Below are 27,223 nucleotides of genomic sequence, written 5' to 3' on the forward strand. Positions count from 1 at the left end.
TATATACACAAACCAAGTAAGTGATAAGTATTTAGGGAGTAATTAGATACATAGAATTCTTATCATATCACGTTATTTCGTTGCTCATAAGTACCATATCTAAGATATTACTTGCAAATATGACATTGTTTTTATGTTTCCACTTTAGTAAAACATTTCTTTCGATAGTATTTTGTATTTCCTACACTTACATATTTAAAGAGAAGCCGCTTTTAATACATTTCATCATCTTCCTCGTTGACTGTAGGTCCACTCTGTCCCACTTAGGCATTTAAAGTTCTACTAAATGCACCTCCTACACAGAAGAGGTCGTATCTCAAAACTGGCGTATTGGGAATTAAAAAAAATTTCAAGCTGATTTTTGACCAGTTCATATGATATATTAATTAAAACTGTTTTTTATTAGTTTTTCCAGCGTAAAGTAGCAATTATGATGACTTTGCCTGTTGTATTTTAGGCCAAACTGTCAAGAACCTTGCAGAAGCAGAGAGACGAGAAGAAGAAGCTTGTCAGCAATATAGCGGACCTAGAGGATGATGTAACTTATTTATAATATATAGTTATACTATGCTTCAATGAATTCTTTTGGTTGATGTGTTGAAATTATCCACTGATCCGTGTCAGTTTTCATGCCATTTGATGAAATGATGCATGGATCCATGTATTTTTTGACAGTGTGTGATATAATAAAACGATCTGTTGATCCAAGATAGTTTTTGTATGATGTATAATGAAATGATCCGTTCATCCATGTCAGTTTTTGTACATGATATGATGAAATGGTCAGTTGATCTGTATTAGTTTTAGTACATAATGTGATGAAATGTTCGTTGATCCATGTTAGTTTTTGTACATATGATGAAATGTTCCGTGTCTTTACAGGAGAGACAACAGTTATTGAACATGATGGACCAGGAACACCAAACACAGCTTGATGAACAGGAATTTCTCCTCAAACTGGAACAAGATGAGGAGACAGAGAACCTCAGAAAGGTCAGTCCCAAATCAGTTCTCAATCTCAAGGTCAGAGGCACGGAATTCAATCTCAAGGTCAGAAACACGGAATTCTATCTCAAGGTCAGAGGCACGGAAGTCAATCTCAAGGTCAGAAGCACGGAATTCAATCTCAAGGTCAGAGGCACAGAATTCAATCTCAAGGTCAGAGGCACGGAATTCTATCTCAAGGTCAGAGGCATGGAATTCAATCTCAAGGTCAGAGGCACGGAATTCAGTCTCAGTGGCCACAAATCTCGGTGGGCTCAATCAAATCTTGAATTTCACCAAAGTCTATAAAATTTTAATTCATTCACTTAAATTACAGCAGACAAGGTAAAAGAATTAGTTTACAATAATAATAAAATATACTGCATACAGGGTTGTTTTTGCCCTGTGTTATTTTTGCCCTTCAACAATAAGATGATTCTACTCCATTTTAAATTTTCCTCAACACAATTGTGTTTAAGAAGAGATAAGTAAGAAAACGGGTGTTACCCAGTCAAAAATTCACCCATAGTGATGAGGACAAAAAGGGCAAATACAATATAGAGTAAAAAGATCCGAGTATTTCAGAATACATCAATCAAGGAAGAGGTACATACGCCACATCATACTGTAGATTCCTTATTTTACTCGAGTACTTAATTTGGTGAAACGATTCATATACGTCAAATCGCGTGAACATTAATTAGCATGTCGTCTGTTAATCAAGAGTTCTTATATGTATTTTTAGCAACAGGAAATTTAGAACGAGTAATTTTATTTTTTGAGTGATGCCTCTCACGAAATTATGTGATAACAAATTCCTGGAATATATTTAAGAATCCACAGTAGTTGTTAGGAACTTCCACAGAGCTTGTTTTCCTGGTCGGTTAGTGTAAAAGTTATTTTGTCTTGACAGGAGTTTGCTGTGAGGAGAAGGATGGGGATGAAGGAGATAGAACAGGACTTGCTGGGGGACGTTATACAGCAGGGCCACCTAGTGGGTGAGAAAGCTGAGTGGCTGCTGGAGGAACACCGCAAGGTTCAGAGCCAGATGGAGAAGATGTATGATGAAGAGGTGGCGAGGCAGAGGTTCATTTTAGAGGAGAAGTTGGAGAAAAGAAAGGCCCTGGTCAAAATTGAGGTTAGTTCACTGTTGGAGTTTTTATCACATTATAATGTGCTATAGTATAAACTGTCTTGAGATATATGTGGTTTATGGGTGAGGGCAAGGAAACGGGATAGGTGAAGTTTTCCTCTTCATGCTTTCAACCAGAGTCCATATTTCAAGAAATTTCTATGTATTTTGTTGATCATACAACACAATGCCAAGACAAAAAAGATTTTTGTGACCAAAGATTGCTCATTTTACGTAATTATGTAAAGTAATATAGAATCAGTAGTCGCATCTCCAACATCACAATGTAATCTCTAAACCACAACATCAGCACATCACAGTAAAACGTAACACGCGAGGATACACTAAAGCATTGATCAGATACCACTGTGTCATCTTTATAGGATCGCTAAAGATGGTAGTTGTAGGATATGTTTTTGATGTAGTCTGTGTTGCAGATATCAAATTGAAGGTGTGAATCTAAAAGTGTACTATTTTACATCTGTCTGTGATTGGTCACTCTGTATATTGATTTTGTCTGTGATTGGTCACTTTGTTTATTGATTTTGTCTGTGATTGGTCACTTTATATATTGATTTTGTCTGTGATTGGTCACTTTGTATATTGATTTTGTTTGTGATTGGTCACTTTGTATATTGATTTTGTCTGTGATTGGTCACTTTGTATATTGATTTTGTTTGTGATTGGTCAATTTGTACATGTATATTGATTTTGTCTGTGATTGGTCACTTTGTATATTGATTTTGTTTGTGATTGGTCACTTTGTATATTGATTTTGTCTGTGATTGGTCACTTTGTATATTGATTTTGTCTGTGATTGGACACTTTGTTCATGTATATTGATTTTGTTTGTGATTGGTCACTTTGTATATTGATTTTGTTTGTGATTGGTCACTTTGTATATTGATTTTGTCTGTGATTGGTCACTTTGTACATGTATATTGATTTTGTCTGTATTCATTAAGGAACAACAAGAGGATGATACCAGCGACATATTGAACACCATGGCCAGTCACCAGATAGAATTGATCAACAAAGCAAAATCTAAAAAGTGAGTCTCAAAGCACTTCTATATGAAATGATATTCCATGCTTACATGTGAAAGGTTCATAGGATTCAGCTGCCATTTCGTTTTTATGCACATATTTATGAAGGTCTGCATACCATAATGTTGTCGTGAGCATTTAAGTAATTTGTAGTTGATTTCAAATTTTCACTTGTCATTTGAAATGCTATTATTTTGTGCACTGTCCATATAACAGCTCAGTGTTGTCTGTTCTATAACAAAATATACTGTCCATATAACAGCTCAGTGTTGTCTGTTCTATAACAAAATATACTGTCCATATAACAGCTCAGTGTTGTCTGTTCTATAACAAAATATACTGTCCATATAACAGCTCAGTGTTGTCTGTTCTATAACAAAATATACTACACTGTCCATATAACAGCTCAGTGTTGTCTGTTCTATAACAAAATATACTGTCCATATAACAGCTCGGTGTTGTCTGTTCTATAACAAAATATACTGTCCATATAACAGCTCAGTGTTGTCTGTTCTATAACAAAATATACTGTCCATATAACAGCTCGGTGTTGTCTGTTCTATAACAAAATATACTACACTGTCCATATAACAGCTCAGTGTTGTCTGTTCTATAACAAAATATACTACACTGTCCATATAACAGCTCAGTGTTGTCTGTTCTATAACAAAATATACTGCACTGTCCATATAACAGCTCAGTGTTGTCTGTTCTATAACAAAATACACTGTCCATATAACAGCTCAGTGTTGTCTGTTCTAGAACAAAATATACTGGATGATATCGGTGACATCTTTCATGTCAGTCAATTAAGAGGAATGGAATGTTTGAAGTTTCCATACCCAAAGTAAGTTATAGTTTATGAAATGGATAAGTTTCTTTCATGACAGAATAGGGGGGTTGACCTCAGATGAAGCCGCGGAGCTGATTTCAGCCGCAAAGTCAGACATGGTAGCCCTGAAGGAACGACTGGACAAAGATCGACAGAAACAGGAAGCTGCCCTTTCCAAAAAACTCAGGGATATGAAGCGTAAAAGGATGAACCAGCTGGTGAGGATTGTTGATGTGATTGCCTTAGGGAAATACATCAAATGTTTAGTGTTCACATTCTCTAATTCTTTCTTTGTATTTGTGGTATAGTGATCTGTAATGGTGTTCTATGTCATTCTGTTTTAGAAATCTGAACAAAAGGCTGAGATGGACAATGTACTGAAGAGCATTGAGACCCAGACAGAGGGACCTATAGGTATAACCCTAACCCTAACCCTAACCCGGTATAGGTACAACATTGTTGTCATCATTACAGATAGGTTTAGCATTGTTGTCATCATCACAGATAGTTATAACATTGTCATCATTACAGATAGTTATAACATTGTTGTCATCATTACAGATAGGTATAACATCATTACAGATAGGTATAACATTGTTGTCATCATTACAGATAGGTGTAACATTGTTGTCATCATTACAGATAGGTATAACATTGTTGTCATCATTACAGATAGGTATAACATCATTACAGATAGGTATAACATTGTTGTCATCATTACAGATAGTTATAACATCATTACAGATAGGTATAACATTGTTGTCATCATCACAGATAGGTATAACATTGTTGTCATCATTACAGATAGTTATAACATTGTTGTCATCATTACAGATAGGTATATCATCATTACAGATAGGTGTAACATTGTTGTAATCATTACAGATAGTTATAACATTGTTGTCATCATTACAGATAGGTATATCATCATTACAGATAGGTATAACATTGTTGTCATCATTACAGATAGTTATAACATTGTTGTCATCATTACAGATAGGTATAACATCATTACAGATAGGTATAACATCATTACAGATAGGTATAACATTGTTGTCATCATTACAGATAGATATAACATTGTTGTCATCATTACAGATAGTTATAACATTGTTGTCATCATTACAGATAGGTATAACATCATTACAGATAGGTGTAACATTGTTGTCATCATTACAGATAGGTATAACATCATTACAGATAGGTATATCATCATTACAGATAGGTATATCATCATTACAGATAGGTATAACATTGTTGTCATCATTACAGATAGGTATATCATCATTACAGATAGTTATAACATTGTTGTCATCATTACAGATAGGTATAACATCATTACAGATAGGTATATCATCATTACAGATAGGTATAACATTGTCATCATTACAGATAGTTATAACATTGTTGTCATCATTACAGATAGGTATATCATCATTACAGATAGGTATAACATCATTACAGATAGGTATATCATCATTACAGATAGGTATAACATTGTTGTCATCATCACAGATAGGTATAACATCATTACAGATAGGTATAACATTGTTGTCATCATTACAGATAGGTATAACATTGTTGTCATCATCACAGATAGGTATAACATTGTTGTCATCATTACAGATAGGTATAACATCATTACAGATAGGTATAACATTGTTGTCATCATTACAGATAGGTATAACATCATCACAGATAGGTATAACATTGTTGTCATCATCACAGATAGGTATAACATTGTTGTCATCATCACAGATAGGTATAACATTGTTTTCATCATCACAGATAGGTATAACATCATTACAGATAGGTATAACATCATTACAGATAGGTATAACATCATTACAGATAGGTATAACATTGTTGTCATCATCACAGATAGGTATAACATCATTACAGATAGGTATAACATCATTACAGATAGGTATAACATCATTACAGATAGGTATAACATTGTTGTCATCATTACAGATAGTTATAACATCATTACAGATAGGTATAACATTGTTGTCATCATTACAGATAGGTATAACATCATTACAGATAGTTATAACATTGTTGTCATCATCACAGATAGGTATAACATCATTACAGATAGGTATAACATCATTACAGATAGGTATAACATCATTACAGATAGGTATAACATTGTTGTCATCATCACAGATAGGTATAACATCATTACAGATAGGTATAACATCATTACAGATAGGTATAACATCATCACAGATAGGTATAACATCATTACAGATAGGTATAACATTGTTGTCATCATTACAGATAGATATAACATTGTTGTCATCATTACAGATAGATATAACATTGTTGTCATCATTACAGATAGGTATAACATTGTTGTCATCATTACAGATAGGTATAACATCATTACAGATAGGTATAACATTGTTGTCATCATCACAGATAGGTATAACATCATTACAGATAGGTATAACATTGTTGTCATCATTACAGATAGGTATAACATCATTACAGATAGTTATAACATTGTTGTCATCATCACAGATAGGTATAACATCATTACAGATAGGTATAACATTGTTGTCATCATCACAGATAGGTATAACATTGTTGTCATCATTACAGATAGTTATAACATTGTTGTCATCATTACAGATAGGTATATCATCATTACAGATAGGTGTAACATTGTTGTCATCATTACAGATAGTTATAACATTGTTGTCATCATTACAGATAGGTATAACATCATTACAGATAGGTATAACATCATCACAGATAGGTATAACATCATTACAGATAGGTATAACATTGTTGTCATCATTACAGATAGGTATAACATCATCACAGATAGGTATAACATCATTACAGATAGGTATAACATCATCACAGATAGGTATAACATCATTACAGATAGGTATAACATCATTACAGATAGGTATAACATCATTACAGATAGGTATAACATTGTTGTCATCATTACATGGTCAGGTACAACTTCTCATGAGAAAATATTGAACTGTTAACTTTATTGTCTTAAAGATCCTCTGATGTGCATTGAGACAAAACTCAGACTGGAATCAAAGCACCGAGAGGAGCGAAATCAAGAAGAGAGTCAGATTGATGAAAATCATGCAGAACAACTCCGTGAGCTCAACGATCAACTGACAGATCATGCTAAGGACGGGATGGTTCAAGCTGAAAAGAACGTGGTCAAAAAGATAGGAGAAATTAGTAAGTAGTGAGCAAACTTGTGCTAAATTCTCTTCTAAAAATGTAGTTTTTACACAGGGGGAAAAAATCTTTAGAAGTAAATGAAAAATTTTGTGTGAAACAGCTATAAATATCTGCATAAAGCGTTGAAGCTGAGAATTTTATAATATCTATTGATGAAATTATTGACACTGTAATATGATAATGTCCTCTGATGAAATGATTGACGCTGAAACATGATAATGTCTTCTGATGAAAAGATTGACACTGTAACATGATAATGTCTTCTGATGAAATGATTGACACTGAAACATGATAATGTCTTCTGATGAAATGATTGACACTGTAACATGATAATGTCTTCTGATGAAATGATTGGCACTGTAACATGATAATGTCTTCTGATGAAATGATTGACTCTGTAACATGATAATGTCTTCTGATGAAATGATTGACTCTGTAACATGATAATGTCTTCTGATGAAATGATTGACGCTGTAACATGATAATGTCTTCTGATGAAATGATTGACGCTGTAACATGATAATGTCTTCTGATGAAATGATTGACACTGTAACATGATACAGATAATGTCTTCTGATGAAATGATTGACACTGTAAGATGATAATGTCTTCTGATGAAATGATTGACTCTGTAACATGATAATGTCTTCTGATGAAATGATTGACTCTGTAAGATGATAATGTCTTCTGATGAAATGATTGGCACTGTAACATGATAATGTCTTCTGATGAAATGATTGACACTGTAACATGATACAGATAATGTCTTCTGATGAAATAATTGACATTGTAACATGATAATGTCTTCTGATGAAATGATTGGCACTGTAACATGATACAGATAATGTCTTCTGATGAAATGATTGACACTGTAACATGATAATGTCTTCTGATGAAATGATTGACACTGTAACATGATACAGATAATGTCTTCTGATGAAATGATTGGCACTGTAACATGATACAGATAATGTCTTCTGATGAAATGATTGACTCTGTAACATGATAATGTCTTGTGATGAAATGATTGACTCTGTAACATGATAATGTCTTCTGATGAAATGATTGACTCTGTAACATGATAATGTCTTCTGATGAAATGATTGACACTGTAACATGATACAGATACTGTCTTCTGATGAAATGATTGACACTGTAACATGATACAGATAATGTCTTCTGATGAAATGATTGACTCTGTAACATGATAATATCTTCTGATGAAATGATTGACACTGTAATATGATAATGTCTTCTGATGAAATGATTGACACTGTAACATGATACAGATAATGTCTTCTGATGAAATGATTGACACTGTAACATGATACAGATAATGTCTTCTGATGAAATGATTGACTCTGTAACATGATAATGTCTTCTGATGAAATGATTGGCACTGTAACATGATAATATCTTCTGATGAAATGATTGACACTGTAATATGATAATGTCTTCTGATGAAATGATTGACACTGAAACATGATAATGTCTTGTGATGAAATGATTGACTCTGTAACATGATAATGTCTTCTGATGAAATGATTGACACTGTAACATGATAATGTCTTCTGATGAAATGATTGACACTGTAACATGATAATGTCTTCTGATGAAATGATTGACTCTGTAACATGATAATGTCTTCTGATGAAATGATTGACACTGTAACATGATAATGTCTTCTGATGAAATGATTGACTCTGTAACATGATAATGTCTTCTGATGAAATGATTGACACTGTAACATGATAATGTCTTCTGATGAAATGATTGACTCTGTAACATGATAATGTCTTCTGATGAAATGATTGACACTGTAACATGATAATGTCTTCTGATGAAATGATTGGCACTGTAACATGATAATGTCTTCTGATGAAATGATTGACTCTGTAACATGATAATGTCTTCTGATGAAATGATTGACTCTGTAACATGATAATGTCTTCTGATGAAATGATTGACGCTGTAACATGATAATGTCTTCTGATGAAATGATTGACGCTTGTAACATGATAATGTCTTCTGATGAAATGATTGACACTGTAACATGATAATGTCTTCTGATGAAATGATTGACTCTGTAACATGATAATGTCTTCTGATGAAATGATTGACACTGTAACATGATAATGTCTTCTGATGAAATGATTGGCACTGTAACATGATAATATCTTCTGATGAAATGATTGACACTGTAATATGATAATGTCTTCTGATGAAATGATTGACACTGTAACATGATACAGATAATGTCTTCTGATGAAATGATTGACACTGTAACATGATAATGTCTTCTGATGAAATGATTGGCACTGTAACATGATAATGTCTTCTGATGAAATGATTGACTCTGTAACATGATAATGTCTTCTGATGAAATGATTGACACTGTAACATGATACAGATAATGTCTCCATGGACCAGTATGATAAACTGATGAGTCAGCATGAAGAGGAGGTGACCCGTTTACAGGCTCAACAGAAACGGGCGCAGGAGAAACAAATAGCTCACTTACAGGTTAGAATTCCATCCTCTCCACAGAATAACGCATTGTTCTACAGATTAACCCATTGTTCTATAGATTAACACATCGTTCTACAGAATAACGCATCGTTCTACAGAATAACGCATTGTTCTACAGAATAACGCATCGTTCTACAGAATAACACATTGTTCTACAGATTAACGCATTGTTCTACAGATTAACGCATTGTTCTACAGATTAACGCATTGTTCTACAGATTAACACATTGTTCTACAGATTAACGCATTGTTCTACAGATTATCACACTGTTCTACAGATTAACACATTGTTCTACAGATTAACACATTGTTCTACAGATTAACACACTATTCTACAGATTAACACATTGTTCTACAGATTAACACACTGTTCTACAGATTAACAAATTGTTCTACAGATTAACACATTGTTCTACAGATTAACACACTGTTCTACAGATTAACACATTGTTCTACAGATTAACACACTATTCTACAGAATAACACATTGTTCTACAGATTAACACACTATTCTACAGAATAACACATTGTTCTACAGATTAACACATTGTTCTACAGATTAACACATTGTTCTACAGATAAACACACTATTCTACAGATTAACACATTGTTCTACAGATTAACGCATTGTTCTACATACAGATTAACACATTGTTCTACAGATTAATGCATTGTTCTACAGATTAACGCATTGTTCTACAGATTAACACATTGTTCTACAGATTAACACATTGTTTTATAGATTAACACATTGTTCTACAGATTAACACATTGTTCTACAGATTAACATATTGTTCTACATACAGATTAACACATTGTTCTACAGATTAACGCATTGTTCTACAGATTAACACATTGTTCTACAGATTAACACATTGTTCTACAGATTAACACATTGTTTTATAGATTAACACATTGTTCTACAGATTAACACATTGTTCTACAGATTAACACACTATTCTACAGATTAACACATTATTCTACAAATTAACACATTGTTTTATAGATTAACACATTGTTCTACAGATTAACACATTGTTCTACAGATTAACACACTGTTCTACAGATTAACACATTGTTCTACAGATAAACACACTATTCTACAGATTAACACATTGTTCTACAGATTAACGCATTGTTCTACATACAGATTAACACATTGTTCTACAGATTAACGCATTGTTCTACAGATTAACGCATTGTTCTACAGATTAACACATTGTTCTACAGATTAACACATTGTTTTATAGATTAACACATTGTTCTACAGATTAACACATTGTTCTACAGATTAACATATTGTTCTACATACAGATTAACACATTGTTCTACAGATTAACGCATTGTTCTACAGATTAACACATTGTTCTACAGATTAACACATTGTTCTACAGATTAACACATTGTTTTATAGATTAACACATTGTTCTACAGATTAACACATTGTTCTACAGATTAACACACTATTCTACAGATTAACACATTATTCTACAAATTAACACATTGTTTTATAGATTAACACATTGTTCTACAGATTAACACATTGTTCTACAGATTAACACACTGTTCTACAGATTAACACACTATTCTACAGATTAACACACTATTCTACAGATTAACCCATTGTTCTACAGATTAACACATTGTTCTACAGATTAACACATTATTCTACAGATTAACACACTATTCTACGGATTAACACTTTGTCCTACAGATTAACACATTGTTCTACAGATTAACAAATTGTTCTACAGATTAATACATTGTTCTACAAATTAACACATTGTTCTACAGAATAACCCATTGTTCTACAGATTAACACATTGTTCTACAGATTAACACATTGTTCTACAGATAAACACACTATTCTACAGATTAACACATTGTTCTACAAATTAACACATTGTTCTACAGATTAACACATTATTCTACAGATTAACACATTGTTTTACAGATTAATACATTGTTCTACAAATTAACACATTGTTCTACAGAATAACCCATTGTTTTATAGATTAACACATTGTTCTACAGATCAACACACTGTCCTACATAATAACACATTGTTTAACAGTACTAGTACAAACTCTTTGTGTGTCTATTTCATAATAAAAGTATGACAAAACTGACTTAATCAGAATGTTGTGCTGTGTCAAATGCTGTGTACACTGGAAGGGTGCTTTAATCTATAAAATCTCTACACATCCTTTATAAGTTATGTTTTTATTTAATTCAATTTTAAAATGTTGTGCATAGTATGGATCTTGTCAGTTTGTGTATCAATCACAATTGTAAGAACCACCTGCTCCTAATCAGTGTAATTCTATAAAATATAGGGAAAAGCAACTTCACAAAACTTAAGATTCTTGTGAAAAAAAATGTTGATTATGAAGAATTTGTCCTGTGCTTTTTGTTTAGGAAAAGTGGGAATTTTTGTGCTTTTTGTTTAGGAAGAGTGAGAATTTTGTGCTTTTTATTTATGAAAAGTGAGAATTTGACTTGTGCTTTTTGTTTAGGAAAAGCTTGCCCGGTCCAAGGAGGAGTGGAATCAGAGGAAAGAACAGGAGCGTGTAGAACAGGAGGAAATACGGAAACGTGAGGATGAGGTCGTCAAGTACGTAAATCTACTGAGGTCAATGACTAACTTAAAAAGGAATCAGTTCATCATTGGAATTGTTTGAGTAAATGATGGGGTGTGTGTATGGGGGAAGTGGGGGGGGGGGGGGCAGGTGTGTGACTGGGTGGGGATGTAGTTTGTAGATGTGAGAGTGAGTGGTGGGGTGTGTATAGATACCTGTCCCAGGTGTGTGAGTTGTTGGGGATGTGAGTGAGTGGGTGGGGATGTGAGTTGTTGGGGATGTGAGTGGGTGGGTGGGGATGTGAGTTGTTGGGGATGTGAGTGAGTGGGTGGGGATGTGAGTGGGTGGGGATGTGAGTGAGTGGGTGGGGATGTGAGTGGGTGGGGATGTGAGTGAGTGGGTGGGGATGTGAGTGAGTGGGTGGGGATGTGAGTGAGTGGGGATGTGAGTGGGTGGGGATGTGAGTGAGTGGGTGGGGATGTGAGTGGGTGGGGATGTGAGTGAGTGGGTGGGGATGTGAGTGAGTGGGGATGTGAGTGGGTGGGGATGTGAGTGAGTGGGTGGGGATGTGAGTGAGTGGGTGGGGATGTGAGTGGGTGGGGATGTGAGTGAGTGGGTGGGGATGTGAGTGGGTGGGGATGTGAGTGAGTGGGTGGGGATGTGAGTGGGTGGGGATGTGAGTGAGTGGGTGGGGATGTGAGTGGGTGGGGATGTGAGTGAGTGGGTGGGGATGTGAGTGAGTGGGTGGGGATGTGAGTGAGTGGGTGGGGATGTGAGTGGGTGGGGATGTGAGTGGGTGGGGATGTGAGTGAGTGGGTGGGGATGTGAGTGGGTGGGGATGTGAGTGGGTGGGGATGTGAGTGGGTGGGGATGTGAGTGGGTGGGGATGTGAGTGAGTGGGTGGGGATGTGAGTGAGTGGGTGGGGGTGTGAGTGGGTGGGGATGTGAGTGAGTGGGTGGGGGTATGAGTGAGTGAATGTGGGTAGGGAAGTGAGTTAGTGGGTACAAGTACTCAAAGCTGACACAATATGTTGTATGTTTATATAGATGATATAGATATGCCAGGTTTTTTAGGGATGCTCAGCTTTGCTGGTCCCCTTAATTAGTCTGGTTACCATACTGTTTCTCATTTAGGTTTTGTCTGCCATGCATGTACCCATCAATTTTGTGATGATTTTGTGTACATGATAAAGTACATGAATTTCAATTCATAACCCTGATGACATTGCTATAGAAGAGCCACAATCTGAGTACTGAGCCACACATTGATGAAGGAAAATTTAATGAAGACACATGAAATGATTCCAAAGCTGCCATTAAGTATAGCCAGAAATAGGTGTTGCCCTGTTGAACCGTGTATTGTGTCCTTACTTTATCAATCTACAATTTAATTAGCTCCTCGATTTTTCGTGATGTCACTGTTTGAGGTCTTCCTTTTGACATCATATGATTAGCTCCGCGATTTGTCGTGATGTCACTGTTTGAGGTCTTCCTTTTGACATCATATGATTAGCTCTGCGATTTGTCGTGATGTTACTGTTTGAGGTCTTCCTTTTGACATCATATGATTAGCTCCGCGATTTGTCGTGATGTCACTGTTTGAGGTCTTCCTTTTGACATCATATGATTAGCTCCACGATTTGTCGTGATGTCACTGTTTGAGGTCTTCCTTTTGACATCATATGATTAGCTCCGCGATTTGTCGTGATGTTTGAGGTCTTCCTTTTGACATCATATGATTAGCTCTGTGATTTGTCGTGATGATTGAGGTCTTCCTTTTGACATCATATGATTAGCTCTGTGATTTGTCGTGATGTTTGAGGTCTTCCTTTTGACATCATATGATCAGCTCCGCAATTTGTCGTGATGTTTGAGGTCTTCCTTTTGACATCATCTGATAAACATATACGAGTATGATCTGACTTGGATTTCTCTTAAAAAAAACAACCTCAAACCAAAGTTTGAATTTTCTTCTATTTGAGCTGTAAAAATTTGAGTAAAATCTCAGGTTTAAGTCCAAATTTTGAGGAACCCAGGCCTAGCAGGTCCAGCTGAGCAGAGTTTGTAAAAAATGTGTACCTCTTTATTGTACAATCTTTTGACACGCTTACCATAACAGTTATGCTCCGATACTCATCATTTATTCATTTCTACTTATGAAGAACTGTGATAATCTGTAATATTTGATTAAGTGGAGAAATGCTAAGATATTTTAATTTCATTGTGGAACAGGAAGCTGTTGAGTGGTCAAATGTCCATGTCCGAGGAGGAGCGGGACAGAATCCTGAAGGAGCACGAGAAACAGATGGTCAAAGTAGAGAACAGGTCAGGCAGAACGCGTACCTCAGTAAATGTGACTAAACACAGAACATGTACCTCAGTAAATGTGACCTTGTTATTAGTGAATGTCTGAATATTAATGTGCTCGCATGAAAATAATTCTGTTATAAAACTGTTAACAGTTTAACGCTGAACAAGTTAAGGCAGAAGCGGATGTTGGAGGATAAACTGGCAGCAAAGCGAGCTCTTCAGATGGAGAAGTTAGAGAAGAAACAGTCCCAAGAATACGAGGTACACTGTACAAACCATGCTCCCGTGTTATATTAAATCAGTGAAGTATGACCTGCCCACATTCCTGTGTAATATCAAATCAGTGAAATATGACCTGCCCACACTCCAGTGTAATATTAAATCAGTGAAGCATGACCTGCCCACACCCCAGTGTAATATTAAATCAGTGAAGTATGGCCTGCCCACAATCCCGTGTTATATCCTGCCCACACTCCAGTGTTATTTTAAATCAGTGAAGTATGACCTGCCCACATTTCAGTGTAATATTAAATCAGTGAAGTATGACCTGCCCACACTCCCGTGTTATATTAAATCAGTGAAGTATGACCTCCCCACACTCCCGTGTAATATTAAATCATTAAAGTGTGACCCACCCACATTCCAATGTAATATTAAATCAGTGAAGTATTACCTGCCCACATTCCAGTGTAATATTTGATCAGTGAAGTATGACCTGCCCACACTGCAGTGTTGTATTAAATCAATGAATTATGGCCTGCTCACACTTCAATGTTGTACATGTATATAGTAGTGAGTGTCAGGATTTTACAAACGCTTCTAAATTTTATTATCATGTAGAAAATTATATTATCATGTAGAAAATTTAATTATCATGTAGAAAATTATATCATTATGTAGAAAATTTAATTATCACGTAGAAAATTATATCATAATGTAGAAAATTTAATTATCATGTAGAAAAAGATATCATTATGTAGAAAATTTAATTATCATGTAGAAAATTATATTATTATGTAGAAAATTTAATTATCATGTAGAAAAAGATGAGACAAATTGAACACAATGGTGAAGAATCAGATCCTGAGAACCAGAGAGAAAAACTGGAGTTAATGAGGAACCAGTTTAACCAGAAAATGGCTGTTCTCCAGGGTCAAAAACTCAACATTGATGATGAACTGGAGAATGTAAGACCTTGTTTTAAAATCTATCTCTTCTGAACATCTGTCTATATGTCCAATAAAAACTTTTATGTAATTTTGATAAATTAATTTTTTGAATGTATATCCCATGCTTGTCATTTGGTATTTGAAAATCATACAAGGTACCTGATGTATTTCAAGAGTTAAATTCATTTAAACAAGTAAGTTTCAGAAAGAATATGCTACATACAAGTGTAGTGTTTGCCTCCGTAACATTTTCTCCACTATTATACAATGGATACCTTAAATTCATCAAAACTTATTTCTTACTAAATTTAAAGTAATGAATTATTATACAGGTTGCTGAATTCTAAAAATTTTTCTCCATGTAGATGACAACCTTTAGCATATAATATTTCTAATTCAAAGGTGAAAATAGAAATGTTGAAAGAAAGAGCACTAGCTCTGAAAGATCAAGAGGAACAGCTAGGGGCAATGGTAGCAGCACTACAGGTCGCCAAAGCCAAAGAGGTATGTTTATTAGGGCAATGTTGGCAGCACTACAAGTCGTCAAAGCCAAAGAGGTACGTTTATTAGGGCAATGTTGGCAGCACTACAAGTCGTCAAAGCCAAAGAGGTATGTTTATTAGGGCAATGTTGGCAGCACTACAAGTCGCCAAAGCCAAAGAGGTATGTTTATTAGGGCAATGTTGGCAGCACTACAAGTTGCCAAAGCCAAAGAGGTATGTTTATTAGGGCAATGTTGGCAGCACTACAAGTCGTCAAAGCCAAAGAGGTATGTTTATTAGGGCAATGTTGGCAGCACTACAAGTCGCCAAAGCCAAAGAGGTATGTTTATTAGGGTAATGTTGGCAGCACTACAAGTTGCCAAAGCCAAAGAGGTATGTTTATTAGGGCAATGTTGGCAGCACTACAAGTCGCCAAAGCCAAAGAGGTATGTTTATTAGGGCAATAAACTTGGAAGATTGGTCAATAGAGACAATAAACTTGGGAGATTGGTCAATAGAGTCAATAAACTTGGGAGATAGATATATAGAGACGATCAACTTGGGAGATAAGGTAATATTATTAGGGTAATATAGACCAGAAGATATGTCTGTATGAAGCAATATAACTTAGAATATGGATTAGCAAAGCAGGGTAGGTTTAGATATACAGGTTACTTGTTTCAGAATGAAACTTGAGATCACAATTTATTCATGCAAGTTTACCTTTCAGCTGGCCCTTATAGAAGAACAACAGGCTGCCATCAATAACTTAAAGTCCAATCTGATAGATGAACTAAGTGAGCGGGGTATTTTGTCTGATCCAGAGTGTCAGAAGGTTCTGGACCGGCACAAACAGGTTAGAAAAAAGAATATCTAAGTATATATCAAGTTATTATTTTCAAAATCCTCACTGGCATGAATGCCATATATAGTGAGTAGATTTAAGAAATAAATTTTATTTTTGAAGATACATGAGACTATGAACTGTGACTCTTCACGCCAGCATTCATCAGGAAGCGCGTTAGTGCGTCGTGAAAAGCATGCTTCCGTGACGTGTTGCAGTTCAGTATCATATCTTGCATATCTTCACGTATTTTCAAAATTCTTGTATGTGCATTCTACTTTCATTTCTTTTGGAATTCTCAGATGTTGAAATAAACATACTATATTGATTAAGATTCCTATACACATTGTTCACAACTGACATGAGGAAATAATGGCTATCATTACAACTGATAAAGATATCAAAGGCAAAAACATTGGAAATATAAATGAATAGATGTGTTAGAAATTACATTTTATTGTCAGTGGATTACATGATGCAGAATCAATTCATACAATGTGAAATATAAAATGAATAATCTGTCAGTGCCCTGTTTATTCTGTTTTACATATGATGTTATGGAAGTGTCCTTGAAAACTTCATATTTTAAAGTTTTCTATACTCCTCAGTCAATATGAGGTACCAGTCATTTAAAGTTTTCTATACTCCTCAGTCAATATGAGGTACCAGTCATTTAAAGTTTTCTATACTCCTCAGTCAATATGAGGTACCAGTCATTTAAAGTTTTCTATACTCCTCAGTCAATATGAGGTACCAGTCATTGAAACAAACAACGAGTATGCTGATTCATTTGAATAATTGATTAGTTTGGTATTCCTAATGATTACTAATTAAGATTCCCTTAGGAAATTTGTGATGGGATGTAAATCATATACCGTATGAGTCGAATTTTTAGCGGGATTTAATTTCGGTATTATTAGCGAAAGTGATGAGATTGCTAAAATTGAATATCGCTAACAATTTATTCTATATCAGAGGTAATAGTTATCTTTCCTGGAATTGTAAAGTTGCTAAAATTAGCTCTCACTAAATATATAACTATGATATATCAATTCTTATGGAAAAATTGCTAAATTTATGTTGTGTTAAAAACTGCACTTAATATACGGTATTTATCAGCAAAGTTGCTCGTGATTTTTCTCTATTTATGAAGTTGTTATATCTTTCGTTAATCCAGTTAATAGTTGTTTGTACAAATCATGAACAGTAATGATGTTTTTTCAGCACTTTATATTAATGTCAGAAATTTAATTCTGTAGGATCAAGAGCAACTCAATAAAAAACTGGAGAGTCAGAGAAGCAAGCAAGAGAAGGTAAGCATGACACGTGGATTATCAGGACCACAAACTTAACAGTTCAATGCAATATGAGAGACTTGCTCAAAAATGAAAACGATTTCCACAGGAATTACGGAAGAGACTGAAAGAAAAAATTGAGCAGAAAGAGGAAATAATGAACCGAGCTCACAAGAGGGAGATTGAGGAACTTTTGTCAAAGTCCAAGAACAAAACAGCACTGAAGATTAAACAGGCATTGCTGGCTCACAAACATCTGATAGAGATGGAAAAATTCAGGTGCAGTGTTTGTGTTATTTATCAAATCTTGACTTCTGATTGATGAAAAAAGAATTTGTATTTGGATAACAATTCCTGCGAATGACACATATACAAACACACTGGGTCTCCTATACGAGTAATTTTTACTGTTCATATAGGTTGAAGAATGCTTCATTGTCAGTGTGTAAGAGACCTGCTGTATATTTAGCTGCAGACACCAATGAATTCAGATATATTCTTTGATTTTCTTAACTATAATTCTTGCTTTTTTTATATGTAGGAATAATTTGGACAGACAGATTGCTCAAACCCTGGAGGATGTGAAGCAGCAGTTTGAGATCAGAAAAGCCAAGGAGACCCAACAAGAGGTTAGTGTCGGATGTCTTGTCATTATGAGGGGGTAGGCTGTTATCAGGTCAGTGTGGGGAGAGATTAACAAAATCCTTCATCAGTAGACTGGGAGATAGGGAAATTCCACTGAGGGTACAAGATTCACAGTCTAGGATGTGGCTTTGCCGAGTCCTAGATAGCGAATCTTGTCCCAGAGGTGGAATTTTCCTATCCCACATGAGTAAATAATGAAGGATTATTTTTCTCACATTTTACCCACAGTTTAGTGCATAAATGGAGGAGCTTTGAGGAAATTCAAAATTATCAAAATCTTCGTTTGAACTTCAATGCAAAAACTAATTACTAGACAGGCAGAAAGAGCATACCCGAAAATGGTTTACACTCTAAGTGTAAACTAAAAAAAGAACCAAAGTTGTTCACCAGAAAGCTATATCAAATTAAAATCTAAGGAAAACAATACAATTAAATATTTTTCTTTATTGTGTAACATAAATCATAGAAAATATATGATGTCACAATCAATGACATCACAGTGGTGTACAACAGAAAAATCTCACATGGCTGTCTCACATGGGCAAAGTCGCTCTGACACTGGTGATAATGTGAGACAGAAAAATCTCACATGGCAGTCTCGATCTGACACTGGTGATGATGTGAGAAATAACAGTATCACATCGATGTGGGATGGTAAAGTAATATTAGATGTAGTTCTGTAGCTCTCCAGTCTTAATATTAGGATGTTAGACCATCCGACATCTCAATATTAGGATCTTAGACCAGTCCAACATCTCAATATTAGGATGTCAGACCAGTCCGACATCTCAATATTAGGATGTCAGACCAGTCCGACATCTCAATATTAGGATGTCAGACCAGTCCGTCATCTCAATATTAGGATGTCAGACCAGTCCGACATCTCAATATTAGGATGTCAGACCAGTCCGACATCTCAATATTAGGATGTTAGACTAGTCCGACATCTCAGTATTGGGATGTTAGACCAGTCCAACATCAGGGAGTCCCAGAACTGCAACTAGGGTAATATCAGGTCAATGTGCTTAGGTGATGGGGTAATATCGATATGAGGTGGTAGGTTAATATTAGATCACTGCGGGGGAATAAAGCAATACATGTATTGATCAATGTGGGGAAGATGAGGTGATGTCACATCCATCTAAGGTGGTAGAGTAATATAAGATCAATATGAGGTGATATCAGAGGGATGTGGGGTATTAAGGTAATTTTAGTTCAGTGTGGGATAAAATGGAGGTAACAGATCGGTGTGAATGTCAAGGTGATATCCAATCAGTATAGGCTGATAAACTGACATCAGTATAGGCTGGTAAACTGACATCAGTATGGGCTGGTAAACTGACATTCAATCAGTGTGGGCTGATAAAATGACATCAGTATGGGCTGATAAACTGACATCAGTATGGGCTGATAAACTGACATCTGTGTGGGCTGGTAAACTGACATTAGTATGGGCTGGTAAACTGACATCAGTGTGGGCTGGCAAACTGACATCAGTGTGGGCTGATAAAATGACATCTGTGTGGGCTGATAAACTGACATCATTATGGGCTGGTAACCTGACATCAGTGTGGGCTGGTAAACTGACATCAGTATAGGCTGGTAAACTGACATCCATATGGGCTGGTAAACTGACATCCGTATGGGCTGGTAAACTGACATTCAATCAGTGTGAGCTGGTAAACTGACATCAGTATGGGCTGATAAACTGACATCAGTATAGGCTGATAAACTGACATCAGTATGGGCTGGTAAATTGACATCAGTATGGGCGGGTCAACTGACATAAGTATGTGCAGGTAAACTGACATCCATATGGGCTAGTAAACTGACATCCGTATGGGCTGGTAAACTGACATTAGTGTGGGCTGGTAAACTGAAATCAGTGTGGGCTGGTAGACTGACATCAGTGTGGGCTGGTCAACTGACATTAGTATGGGCTGGTAAACTGACATCAGTATGGGCTGGTAAACTGACATCAGTATGGGCTGGTAAACTGACATCAGTATGGGCTGGTAAACTGACATTAGTGTGGGCTGGTCAACTGACATCAGTGTGGGCTGGTAGACTGACATCAGTGTGGGCTGGTCAACTGACATCAGTATGGGCTGGTAAACTGACATTAGTATGGGCTGGTAAACTGACATTAGTATGGGCTGGTAAACTGACATTAGTATGGGCTGGTAAACTGACATTTGTGTGGGCTGATAAACTGACATCAGTATGGGCAGGTAAACTGACATAAGTGTGGTCATATAAACTGACATCAGTGTGGGCTGGTAAACTGACATCAGTGTTGGCAGATAAACTGACATCAGTATGGGCAGATAAACTGATATTTGTGTGGGCTGATAAACTGACATCAGTATGGGCTGATAAACTGACATCAGTGTGAGTTGGTAAACTGACATCAGTATGGGCTGGTAAACTGACATCAGTGTGGGCTGGTAAACTGACATAAGTGTGGTCATATAAACTGACATCAGTGTGGGCTGGTAAACTGACATCATTGTTGGCAGATAAACTGACATCAGTATGGGCAGATAAACTGATATTTGTGTGGGCTGATAAACTGACATCAGTATGGGCTGATAAACTGACATCAGTGTGGGTTGGTAAACTGACATCAGTATGGGCTGGTAAACTGACATCAGTATGGGCTGGTAAACTGACATAAGTGTGGTCATATAAACTGACATCAGTGTGGGCTGGTAAACTGACATCAGTGTGGGCTGATGAAGTGACATATGTGTGGGCTGATAAAGTGACATCCGATTAGTTTGTGTGTTAAGTGAAAATGTACAATGCGTGCCATCCATATTTCATCATAATTTTCTAACAAGTCATTATAAACATCTGACAAAGTCAACATACTTATCACTCAAGACAACATAATCATCTGACATAATTACTTGTCAGAAAATGATATCGACTTGTCAGATAATCATGTCGACTTGTCAGATCATTAAGCCAATTAAAGTATGTTAACGAGCAGATGGCAGTCAGTGGCATGTACATACTCAAGTTATGAAGAGTGTTATCTGACAAGGCACTTGGCAACACACAATGTCAACCCTTTTTGTACCTGAGCTTCAATATAACTTTACCATCACCCAGTGGTACTGTTAGTGTAGTGTAACCGGACCCAGTTCTTATATTTACTACTGTACATCCATAGTCACTACACAGCAGGGTTAAGGTGTCCTGAGTAAAACAACAAGTAATAACAGCATATTCATGTAAAAGTAAAATTATTTAAAGCGTCGCATATTTTTAGTAAAAATCGTTTGTCAATACATAAACAAACATCGTATCACGTGGGGAAATCCTTTGCTTAACTATTACGTCGTCATACAAGTGACGTAGAGCTATTTTTATCCGCTAGACTTTTAGCTGTTTATCACCTCGGTACAGGTGAAAGATGCACTCAAATCATTTGCAGTTTGGGCTTGATATGTCGACATTGATATGGTAAATTTTAAGAGTGATACAGATCGGTACAATATCCTCTTAAATATAGCAATTTCCATAATCTCAATTCAAATGTTGGGCATTTTCCACATTCACATCCAAATCGTATCTAAACGAGGCAAAATATTGTACCTTTCGTATCAAAATCCTAAATCTGCAACTAGTTACCTTTCTGAATATGCCTTGATCGAAATAAAATATCGTCATCTTTCACCTGTACCGAGTCGATATGTACATGCATTGGTTTTCTTTATTCCAAATGACTATACAACATCGGGGGCAATATCAAGCTCACAAAGTGATGTAAAGATTACTTCACAATCTTTCGTACACATACTATATATAAAAATATGAGACTTATATATTATCGAAGAAAACTGGGGAAAAAATCATCTGACAAACAGATTTAAACACATACAGCTTGAACACTAGATAACGGCAATAAATAACGAGAAACTATTATGACATTTTCCCCGCGATACAACTATAGACCTGTACGTCGTGACGTACTTCTATATTGTGACGTCATATGGTATGAAGTGCACCGAGGTACATTTTATGATGTTTGTTTTAACTTTACTCGGGACACCTTAACCCTGCTGTGTATAGCTGATAATCAAAATTACTAAGTAGAATTGTACTACTCAGATTTCTGTGAAGATCACCTGATAATGGGTTTATCACCTATTTTGTGACAGCACTGTAGTGTGTATTTTGTGACAGCACTGTAGTGTGTATTTTGTGACAGCACTGTAGCGTGTATTTTGTGACAGCACTGTAGCGTGTATTTTGTGACAGCACTGTAGCGTGTATTTTGTGACAGCACTGTAGCGTGTATTTTGTGACAGCACTGTAGTGTGTATTTTGTGACAGCACTGTGAAGATCTGTGAAGATCACCTGATAATGGGTTTATCACCTATTTTGTGACAGCACTGTAGTGTGTATTTTGTGACAGCACTGTAGCGTGTATTTTGTGACAGCACTGTAGCGTGTATTTTGTGACAGCACTGTAGCGTGTATTTTGTGACAGCACTGTAGTGTGTATTTCTGGGTTTTTTAGGAGTTAAAATTTATTGCTGGTCTGGTTCGTGTCGGTTCCTTTGACCAGGGGGAGCTGGTGGACGTCCTGCATCTTCTTTATCCACAAAAAACTGACACAGAAATCAACACAGTCATGAAGGAAATTTTCGATCCTACATTCAAACCCGCTCAACAAGATGTACCGTAAGTCTCATAAAATCGTCCAAGAAATATACATGCATTTCATTTTAGATTTCATGAAGTTTTGATGTCGAGACCTTCTACACAGATATTTTTTGTATTGAATGCATTATCATGCATTCTGATTTTAGTGACACCAATATTCAGTGAAAATATATTTATAAGAGTAGTTCAGTGTATCAGTCATGGTTGCAATGGCTCAGTAATTCAAAATTTGGCTTTGCAGCTGGGAGGTCATAGGTTCGAATGCTTCTCTTGCATCAAACCTACGAAGTAAAACATTGGTAGTGGCCACAAGCATTTAGAAGCGAGAGTTGTAGGTCTTCTGGATGAGACCTTAATAACCGAGGTCATGTGTCACTGCAGGCATTTAGAAGCGAGAGTTGTAGGTCTTCTGGATGAGACCTTAATAACCGAGGTCATGTGTCACTGCAGGCATTGGCAGATGAAAGAATCTGTACTGCTATGGCCACGAGTGCCTTATATATTTAGTCTAAATTGATGGCACTTCGTTTACAGCTAGTGATGTCTTATTCTCCACAGGATGTAATTCTGAAAACAGTCTATTTCTCCTTCAAAAGACTTGTTTACATATGATGCTTTAGTGATGTTTTCAAATCATCTTTGAGATGTCTTACAAATTACATACATCCAGTTGCCATTGCCATGTCTGTAATGTATGTTTTAAATAATCGGTAATTTTGAAGCCCTCTGATTGGTCCAAATGATCTTTTGTGGTGTGTACCTCCGAGTGAGTTCACCTCAATATCAACTTTAGGAGCTTTACATTTTGGGATTTTCCTCTTGACCAACCATAGATTTGCTGACATTTATATTGACCAACAAAATTGCACATTTTGAAGCAGAGATATTGTCCACTCAATACCTTGAGAACCGTTTGCTTGACAGACATCGATCAGTCTTGGTATACTGGTACATTCTAAGGAATATTACTTTTGTTATAGGAATATTGATAATCCCTACTGATTTTTAGGTCAGGAAGTCAAAGTTCAAGGGTCAAACTAATATGGACTTTTGAAAATGTACACAATGCATTATTGTCTGTTCAGTATCTTGTGAACCCGTTGATGACAGACATCAAACTTGGTACACTGGTACCCCTTAAAGAGTAGATCACCCTCGTTGGTTTTCAACTCAGAAGGTCAAAGGTCATGATCAATTGACAGGTTATTTAGATATGTCTGTTCAGTATCTTGAGAGATCAAACTTACTATGGTTGTCCCCGACTATTAGATAACCCATATTTTTTACTATCATTACAGACATTCCAAATTTGAAGTTTGTCCTTTAATTTTTAATATTGCCACACAGGAGGCATATATGTTTTCAAAACATTTCTTGTTGCAGAGAAAAACTGAATAATACTTGTATATAGATGTAAAATTGAATATGCACATAATGGTGCATAATAAACTGGCGAATTAATACCATGGAATAATTCCAAACCTCTTTAATTTAAGTTCGGAATTTTAAAGATGAGAAAGTAAAAAAGTTTAAAGTAATTTCAATTTTCTTTGTGCAAGTCCTCCTAATTCAGCTATAATGATAGATGAATCATAAAGTTTTTATGCTTAGTACATGACATTGTGACTTTTTTTTTTTTGCAGTCCTTTGTCCCGTAAGAACAGTACCCTGACGGAGAGAGTCCGCAGCAGTCAAAATCTGGAGATCTCCAGAAGGGCCTCCCTATCCTCCAGGTAAAATGTCAGGGAATAAAATATCATCTCACTTGTAATCTACACACAGAATAACACCTCATCACAGGGCAATCATTGTGTAAACCACAACAACACCTCATCACAGGACAATCATTGTGTAAACCACACACACACAGAACAACACCTCATCACAGGGCAATCATTGTGTAAACCACACACACAGAACAACACCTCATCACAGGGCAATCATTGTGTAAACCACACACACAGAACAACACCTCATCACAGGGCAATCATTGTGTAAATCACTCACACAGAACAACACCTCATCACAGGGCAATCATTGTGTAAACCACAACAACACCTCATCACAGGGCAATCATTGTGTAAATCAAATGACATTGAGCTTTATTTTTTTCTTTCAGAGTTGAAGAAAACACTAGGTATATTATTAGTTTAGTGGAGCTTGGTTTTTGGTTCTGTAGTAATCATATTTCTATGCTAGCATGATATATATTTAGTCTTTGCTTTATTGCATTTACATGATAACTTGAGTGAATGGCTATATCAGAGCCCATGCTTACCTGTGTTGTAATGATAAATTTACAATGGATATAAAAGTTACAGGGATGGTCCCTTAAAATCTTAAAAAAGGGGATCAAGCTGTAACCCTAGATGGTAGCTGTTTATGTGAAAGAAAACAAAAAGAGGGGGGTGGGGTTATTTGTAAAGTCTCCAAACACATAACACATTTGTGAAGATTCGCTAATGAAAGGGGGTGGGTGGGGTTTCAACCCCCACAGCCCTGTTCCCTTCTAGATCTACTGAGTTATACCCATGTTATAGAAATGTGGACGTTTGGCACAGTCAAGTTATGAGGATGAAATTCAGAATAGCTACGTCACTTATAGGTGGAAGTGTGCACACGTAACACAGGCTAAAACTAGATACATGTATTGTTTGATTGATAATTAATAGAGCTCAAGCTAGTCTGCTGAATCATTTCATGCTAACTAGAGGAAATGTTAATGTTACGAATATATTACATATTAACTGCAAGTGGTCGACAGTCTGCTTTAAGCTTGACCATCAGTACACCTCCAATTATGCATCTTACTTTATAAAGAGGCAGTGTGTGTATATAGCTTGTGACTAGATAGTATAAATCACAATCTGTGTAGATGAATTAATTTTCTAGTTTACAGTCTGGGGCTATAGATACTTTGTCACAAGACTAGAGCCAAAGAGTATGTTATTGTTTACTACCATCAGGAAAAATGGGACCATTTTACAAGTCCACTACAAAATCGTTACAGAAAGAGTCGTGATACTGTCTTAAGTAGACACACAGACAGCTATATGTATCCATCTTTCACGGTAGACATTTAAAACATTTTACAGTATAATTAGGGTACTTGAATATTAACTGATTAACAAGCAATTGTGTTTTAGAATGAGGGTTGGGTGTAATATGGCACAGAATGGTCTCATTTTATCTGAAATATGTGTTAATCAATGTCTACACCATGGTGGTAGACTGCCTGCTTCCCTGACTTTATTTTTATGTGTCCAAAAAATGGAGGCATATTGCTTCGTGTCTTAAGGTACCGTATAGCGGGTTTTCCTGTAGGGTGATCATTTTGGCTTATTTTAGCAGTTTTGTGTCATGCTGCCAAATTTTCAATACTGTAAATTCCTAAACATGCACGAGGAATTTATTATCAGTTAATTTCACGAGAAGAATCACTCGCGGGAATTTATGTTCTCGCAACTTGATAAATACAA

General features: G+C 35.9%; 1 protein-coding gene across 2 annotated transcripts in view; it reads left to right on the forward strand.

The window, feature by feature from the left end:
- The window catches only part of LOC125658524 (trichohyalin-like), a 54,152-nt gene that overhangs the window by 21,634 nt on the left and 5,295 nt on the right, over window positions 1-27,223 (forward strand). Inside the window, exons 11-31 of one of the 2 annotated variants that reach the window (XM_056150560.1) lie at window positions 458-538; window positions 883-993; window positions 1,898-2,122; window positions 3,082-3,167; window positions 4,053-4,212; window positions 4,339-4,408; window positions 7,019-7,210; window positions 9,624-9,736; window positions 12,259-12,356; window positions 14,554-14,646; window positions 14,784-14,892; window positions 15,672-15,818; window positions 16,203-16,304; window positions 17,013-17,138; window positions 18,386-18,439; window positions 18,531-18,700; window positions 18,963-19,050; window positions 23,599-23,762; window positions 25,388-25,477; window positions 25,864-25,881; window positions 26,637-26,685. In XM_056150560.1, coding sequence (XP_056006535.1) covers window positions 458-538; window positions 883-993; window positions 1,898-2,122; window positions 3,082-3,167; window positions 4,053-4,212; window positions 4,339-4,408; window positions 7,019-7,210; window positions 9,624-9,736; window positions 12,259-12,356; window positions 14,554-14,646; window positions 14,784-14,892; window positions 15,672-15,818; window positions 16,203-16,304; window positions 17,013-17,138; window positions 18,386-18,439; window positions 18,531-18,700; window positions 18,963-19,050; window positions 23,599-23,762; window positions 25,388-25,477; window positions 25,864-25,881; window positions 26,637-26,676 — 2,337 coding nt within the window. In that variant the 3' untranslated portion in view covers window positions 26,677-26,685. The remainder of the gene's footprint in view (window positions 1-457; window positions 539-882; window positions 994-1,897; window positions 2,123-3,081; window positions 3,168-4,052; window positions 4,213-4,338; window positions 4,409-7,018; window positions 7,211-9,623; window positions 9,737-12,258; window positions 12,357-14,553; window positions 14,647-14,783; window positions 14,893-15,671; window positions 15,819-16,202; window positions 16,305-17,012; window positions 17,139-18,385; window positions 18,440-18,530; window positions 18,701-18,962; window positions 19,051-23,598; window positions 23,763-25,387; window positions 25,478-25,863; window positions 25,882-26,636; window positions 26,686-27,223) is intronic. The other variant, XM_056150559.1, reaches the window with a different exon arrangement.

The sequence above is a fragment of the Ostrea edulis genome, chromosome 9, assembly GCF_947568905.1.
Source record: "Ostrea edulis chromosome 9, xbOstEdul1.1, whole genome shotgun sequence".
Taxonomy (NCBI): domain Eukaryota; kingdom Metazoa; phylum Mollusca; class Bivalvia; order Ostreida; family Ostreidae; genus Ostrea; species Ostrea edulis.